Source organism: Ixodes scapularis, unplaced genomic scaffold (genome assembly GCF_016920785.2).
Source record: "Ixodes scapularis isolate PalLabHiFi unplaced genomic scaffold, ASM1692078v2 PGA_scaffold2__306_contigs__length_199485367, whole genome shotgun sequence".
Taxonomy (NCBI): domain Eukaryota; kingdom Metazoa; phylum Arthropoda; class Arachnida; order Ixodida; family Ixodidae; genus Ixodes; species Ixodes scapularis.
Genome location: NW_024609857.1, coordinates 156,321,949 through 156,329,086, shown reverse-complemented (window position 1 = coordinate 156,329,086; position 7,138 = coordinate 156,321,949). Strand labels below are relative to the sequence as shown.

The window sequence follows — 7,138 nt, the reverse complement described above, 5'->3', positions numbered from 1 at the left end:
GAGAAACTGGTTCCCGGCACTCAATATCAGAGTCAGCGGGATATACCAGCTTGACCAGGGCAAGACCCTTCATGACGTGTTACTGACACACGAGGAAGTTTTTGATCCAGAGATAAACGGGCACAAGGGCCACGCGGTACATCTGGAGCTGAAGGAAGATGCGACACCGCGCTTTTTAAAGGCTCGACCGGTTCCTTTCGCAATGCGAACCGCAGTGGAGGCAGAACTGCGGATGCTCCAAAACCAAGGCATAATCGAGCCGACGCAGCACTCCGACTGGGCAACACCGGTGGTGATCGTACGAAAGAAGGACGGCACTATACGGATGTGTGGAGACTATAGGAGCACGGTGAACGCGGCGGCAAAACCAACGGTGTATCCAATGCCAACGGTAACGGACCTTCTGGCAAGTGTGCAGGGAGGCACCATATTTTCGACGCTGGATCTCACTCAGGCATATCAACAGCTCCACGTGACAGCAGAGACAGCAGATGTGCTCACCATTAACACTATCAAGGGACTATACAGGGTTAAACGAATGCCTTTTGGAATTTCGGCTGCACCAGCGATTTTCCAACGCTACATGGAGACAATCCTGGCAGGACTACCCGGCGTGGGAGTCTACCTGGATGATGTTATTATCAGCGGAACCACAAAAACAGAGCACCTTGAGCGTCTCGAGGCAGTTTTGAGCAGGTTGGTGAACGCCGGGCTTCGCTTAAAAAGGTCAAAGTGCCATTTCGGTGTCGAAGAAGTGAAGTTTCTGGGACACAAGATAAATGCAACGGGAGTACACACAACAGAAGAAAAACTGAGAGCAATCAAAGAGATGCCGGAACCGACCAGCCGGGCCATGCTTCAGTCTTTTCTAGGACTCCTGGCATTTTATGACCGCTTCATTCAGAACCGAGCATCAATAGCCAAGGTGCTGTACATGCTACTTGAGAAAGACGCTCCATGGCAGTGGGGTGCACGACATCAGCAGGCGTTTCTACAACTGAAAGAAGCCATCGCGGAACGTACAGTTCTAGCACATTATGACGACAATAAGCCGCTGGTATTGTCGTGTGACGCATCACCATACGGCATCGGTGCGGTACTGGCGCACCTAGACAAAGACGGAAACGAGTCTCCCGTAGCTTTCATTTCTAGAACATTGGGAAAGGCCGAGGAAAACTACTCCCAGTTGGACAAGGAGGGTTTAGCTATAGTTTACGCTACAAGCAGGTTCCACCGCTACATTTCCGGTCGACATGTTACCATCACAACGGATCATCAACCACTACTGGGGATTCTAGGTCCACAAACTCCGGTTCCGCCCATTCTTTCGCCACGCATGAAAAGGTGGTGCGTTAAGCTCACGGCCTATAACTACGATCTAGTCTACCGACCAGGAAAACGAAATCAGAATGCAGACGCTTTGAGCAGACTACCTTTACCGGCAAGCGACGACGAGCCACAGCCTCCCGGAGATGTGCTCATGCTGGAAGCGTTGACCAGGCCACCGATTACTGTCGAGAAACTAGCAGACAAGACAAAAGAAGACGCTATTCTTTCCCGTGTGTACGACGCAGTTCAGAGTGGAAATTTCAGGAGCCTTAAGGAAGACATCTTTCAACCATTCAGGAACAAGCACACTGAACTAGCGACACAGCGAGGATGTTTGATATGGGGATCACGTGTGGTGATACCAGCGTCTCTGCGGCCTGAGTCCTTGAGTCTTGTACACTCAGGACATCGTGGAATCGTGGCCATGAAAGCCTGTGCCAGAAGTTACATGTGGTGGCCAGGAATTGACAAAGATATTGAATTATGTGTGGCGGAATGTGCCCAATGTCAAACAAACCAGAAAACCAAGATAAAAGTACCGATGACAAATTGGGAACGACCATCAACAGCCTGGGATACACTTCACATGGACTTTGCGGGTCCAGTGGAAGGGAAAGTATTTCTGGTCGTTGTAGACGCATACACCAAGTGGCTGGAGGTGCGAGTAGTTAGCAGCATGGCATCAAGCGCTGTAATCAAGGAGCTCCGGGGATTATTCGCCACATTTGGAGTGCCAAAGAAGGTTTGTTCAGACAACGGGGCTGCGTTCATCTCAGAAGAAATTGCGACGTTTTACCGCATGAACAACATCATCGCAGTCACGAGCGCACCTTACCACCCGGCAACCAACGGGCAGGCTGAGCGGATGGTACAGGAGCTCAAACAAGCTGTATCTAAAAAAAGCCGTTTACAACTTCCTGTAACGCCGAATTGGAGCGCAGCTCTTGAGGAGGAGGAGTGGAGGGTATATTCCTCCTCCTCCCTCGTGATCATGCCTGCTAGTCCTCCTCCCCTCCTGCTCCCCCTCCCTCTCCTTTACCACCTCCTCGTCCTTCAAGCTCCTCCCCTCCCCTCGCCTCCGCCTCCTCGTCTCTCCTCCCCCCCTCCTCCACCTTCGTACTGCTTTCCTCCTTGCCGCTCAAGCCGGACAATGAGGGGAGGAGGAGGAGAAGGAGGGGGAGGAGGAGGAGGGGGAGGAGGAAGAGGGGGGAGGAGGAGGGGAGGAGGAGAAGAGGGAGGAGGAGGAGGGGAGGAGGAGGGGGAGAAGGAGAGGGAGGAGGAGGAGAGGGAGGGGCGCGGTTACGCCGACGCCGACGGCGACGGCGACGCCGACGCCAACGGCGACGCCGCTCAGGCTGGAAACGGGCCCCTAAGAGCTGCGCTCTAAAAGGAAGGGAAGACCTGTCGTGCGTGTTGTCACGTTTCCTATTTAAGCAACACACGACAGTGCACGCAACAACGGGCAAGACTCCTGCGTGGATGATGTACGGCCGAGAATTGCCTTCTGCACTGGATCGACTCAAGTCATCCCTCTTCAAGCAGTTGCCGGAAGAAAACAGCGATATCCACAAATTTACTCCTGGACAACCCGTGTGGATTCGACAGTTTCCGAACGAGCGAAAGTGGATGCCGGGGTCCATCGCACGCCGCGCCGGACCACGATCATGGATGATTGACACAGAGCGGGGTCAAGTCAGACGACATCTAAACCATATTCGACATCGCGCTCCGAATTCGAGCTGCTGGGAGACACAGCCGCCACCACCAGTTTGGGACATGTGCTTACACGATCGCTGGGGCACACATTCGGGCGCGAATGGTCCAGAACAAACAACTAAACAGCACAGCACAGACGACGACGTTCGCCCATTACCAACAGTGGGATCTGCCTTGTCAACCGCGACGCGGGTGAGCTCCCGGGCGCGTCGACCACCGGACAGATACGGTGCCCACGTCTAAGGAGGAAGGGGTGTGATGTATCTATCGACACACGGCCGGCGGGCAAGTCTGCGAGCGCTGCGCACGAGCGCGTGGGTTTGTCTCGAGAGCTGGCTGCGCTCTCGTGAGACATATAAAAAGCAATCTCAACCGTTTCGGATGCTTCGAATGACTGTCTCGTCATTACCCCAGCTAAGGTAGTATACCTAGCTAAGGTTATTCTACACCTTGTATGGTCCAAAGTACCGTTTCAGCAGTTTCTCACTGAGGCCAAGGCGACGCATGGGCGTCCACACCCACACCCTGTCTCCGGGCTGGAAGTGAACGTCCCTGCGACGAAGGTTGTAGCGGCCCGCGTCGACGCGTTGCTGGTCTTGAATCATGAGTCGGGCGAGCTGGCGGGCTTCTTCGGCGCGTTGAGCAACCGCCTGGGCGTCGTCACTCTCATTGTCAGATGGCTCATGGGGCAGCATTGCGTCCAGCATGGTCGTTACCTTCCGACCATGTACCAGCTGGAAAGGGGTGAATCCAGTGGTCTCCTGAACCGCCGTATTGTAGGCGAACGTAACGTAGGGCAACACCTCGTCCCACGTCTTGCGCTCTACGTCGACGTACATAGAGATCATGTCGGCGATTGTCTTGTTGAGTCGCTCGGTCAGCCCGTTGGTCTGCGGGTGGTATGCAGTGGTTCGACGATGGCCGGTGCCACTGAGACGAAGGATCTCTTGCGTCAGCTGGGCCATGAACGAAGATCCACGGTCTGTGATGAGGACTTCAGGGGCGCCGTGTCGGAGGACAATGGACTCAATGAAAAACTTGGCGACTTCAACAGCCGTTCCTGCTGGAAGGGCTTTCGTCTCGGCGTACCGTGTCCGATAATCGGTGGCGACGATAATCCAGCGGTTTTCCGATGTTGACGATGGGAAAGGGCCAAGTAAATCCATTCCGATCTGCTGGAACGGCGTAGACGGGGGAGAAATCGGTTGGAGAAGTCCTGACGGCTTCGTTGGCGGTTTCTTGCGTCGCTGACACTCGTGGCATGATCGAATGTATAGGTGAACGGTCTTCGGTAGCCTCGGCCAGTAGTACTTTTCTCGAATCCTGGCGCGCGTCCTGCTGTAGCCAAGGTGTCCAGCCGTTGGGTCGTCATGGCATCCTTGGAATATTTCGTCTCGAAGGCTGGCAGGAACAACTAACAGCCATGCTGTGTTGTTGTTGACGAAGTTCTCCTTGTACAGCACCCCTCGTCGCATGGAGAATGTATGCAGGATTCTTAAGAAAGCACGGGGAACCGAACTCGCTTGTCCCTCTAAGTGCTCGATGAGCGCTCGCAGTTCAGGGTCGTTTCGTTGGAGTGCTGCCATGTCGCTGACGTCCAAAGCGCCGAGGAAACACTCATCGTCGTCGTCTTCGATACAGGCAGGACCGGCCTCGACAGGAGCTCTCGACAGGCAGTCGGCGTCATGGTGCTTCCGGCCGGACTTGTACACAACGGTCATGTCGAACTCCTGCAGTCGTAGGCTCCACCGGGCGAGGCGTCCGGAGAGGTCTTTCAGATTCGCGAGCCAGTAGAGCGAGTTGTGGTCCGTGACCACGCGAAAAGGACTTCCATACGGATATGGGCGAAACTTTGTTATCGCCCAGACGACAGCAAGGCACTCGTTTTCAGTTGTAGAGTAGTTCGTCTCCGCCTTAGACAGCGTCCGACTCGCGTATGCGATGACTCGCTCTGCCCCGTCCTGCCTTTGAACAAGCACCGCGCCAAGTCCGGTGTTACTGGCGTCCGTGTGGATCTCTGTATCAGCAAACTGGTCGAAGTGGCCAAGAATCGGGGGCGTCTGGAGTCTTCGTTTCAGCTCATCGAATGACCGCTGGTGTTCGTCTGTCCATTCGAACTTTACGGCGTCCTTCGTGAGGTGCGTCAGCGGTGCGGACAGCTTGGCGAAGTCCCGAACAAATCGTCTGTAGTAGGCACAAAGTCCGAGGAATCTTCTCACGGCCTTCTTGTCAGACGGCGGCGTAAATGCAGCCACGGCGCGGGTCTTCTCGGGGTCAGGGAGAACACCTTTGTTGCTCACGACGTGGCCAAGGAACTTAAGTTCACCGTAGGCGAATCGACACTTTGTTGGCTTGAGTGACAGGCCGGCGGTCCTGATGGCTTGAAGCACGGCCCGAAGTCGTTTCAGGTGCTCGTCGAAATCTCGTGAAAATACCACGACGTCGTCCAGGTAGACGAGGCAGCTCTGCCATTTCAGACCTGCCAGCACGGTGTCCATGACACGCTGGAAGGTGGCTGGCGCAGTACAAAGCCCGAACGGCATCACTTTGAAGTCGTACAGTCCGTCGGGAGTGACGAAGGCAGTTTTCTCCCGGTCGCGTTCGTCGACTTCAATCTGCCAGTAGCCACTCTTCAGATCCATCGACGAAAAATATCGGGAGTGGCGCAGTCGGTCTAACGTATCGTCGATGCGAGGGAGCGGATAGACGTCCTTCTTCGTGACAGCGTTCAGTCGACGATAGTCCACGCAGAACCGCAGGGTTCCGTCCTTCTTCTTTACAAGGACGACTGGGGACGCCCATGGACTTTTTGAGGGTTGAATGATGTCGTCGTCGAGCATTTCTTGGACTTGATCCTGAATCACCTTCCTTTCCTTTAAGGAGACTCGATGCGGCGACTGGTGGACAGGGAGCGCGTCGTCGTCGGTAATAACGCGATGTTTCGCCATTGGTGTTTGGCGAACTTTCGACGACGTGGCAAAACAGTCACGGTATTCAGCGAGGAGATCAACCAGTTGCCGGCGCTTAGGAGCTGGGAGCTCGGGGTCAATGTCGATCGGCGGCGGCGGCGTGCTGTTCTGCTGTGACGACAAGGTTTCTACGGAGATTGCGGTGACCACAACTGGCGCCTGAAGCTCCTCAATGTGGCCCACAGTGGTACCCTTCGTTAGGTGCTGCGGCTCCTCTCGGAAGTTTGTCACAAGAACAGTTGTACGTCCTTCCTGGAGATCCGTTACGCCTCGTGCGACGCCAATTCCTTTCTCAAGGAGCAGTTGGACGCTGCCTTCCAGAAGAGCTTCACCGTACATGGCTGCGCCGGTTATGACGGTGGCGAAAACACTCGACCGCGGCGGTAAGTTCACATGGTCGGCGATAACTCGGATCGCGGTTGACGTCGTGTTGGTCTCCACCGGCGGTAAAACAGGCTTTCGCAGCGTCAGCTGGTTTGCCCCGAGGTCGATGACGGCGCCATACTCGCAGAGAAAGTCCATTCCGAGGATAACGTCCCTTGAACAGTCTTGCAGAACGACGAACTTCACAGGGCACGTCTCACCGTGGATCTCGACGCGAGCGGTGCATCTCCCGACTGGTGTGATGAGGTGCCCTCCGGCGGTTCGTATTTGTGGTTCGTCCCACGGCGTGGTAACTTTTCGAAGGCGGCGGGAGAGCCTCCCACTCAAGACCGAGTAGTCTCCTCCGGTGCCCACGAGTGTTGATGTGTCGTGGCCGTCAATGACGACGTTTAGGTTATTGGACACCGCTGCAGGAGCGTCGTTTCGGTCTCTGGTAGCGTTCGAGTGGGGGCCCTCCGACGTTCGTGGAGGATCTTGGCGTCGGTCGTCTTCGGCAACTCCACCTCCAGGGGTTGCCGCGCCTAGTTTCCCCGGCGAGGAGCGAGGGGTGACAGGCTTTCACGTCGGGGTCGATGCATCGGCGAAGCTGGACGCCGCGGTGACGGCGACCGGAACTCTCGGCGGGACGCAGGCTCGGGGGATTGGGGTCGTCGCAGGTACTCGTCGATCTCCCGAGGGCGTTCACCACACCGGGGGCGCGGGTCGCTTGGGTGGAATCCGCGCAGCCCGAGTCGTCGGTA

The 7,138-nt window shown here is 55.8% G+C and overlaps 1 protein-coding gene across 1 annotated transcript; it reads left to right on the top strand.

The window, feature by feature from the left end:
* Positions 1 to 2,065: 2,065 nt before the first annotated feature.
* LOC120847538 (uncharacterized protein K02A2.6-like) lies at positions 2,066 to 3,288 on the top strand (the record flags this gene model as incomplete). The annotated part of the gene is made up of 2 exons (XM_040219345.1): positions 2,066 to 2,231; positions 2,720 to 3,288. Coding segments are annotated over 2 exons (735 nt in total), but the record flags the coding sequence as incomplete, so codon positions are not given.
* Between the last annotated feature and the right edge of the window lie 3,850 nt (positions 3,289 to 7,138).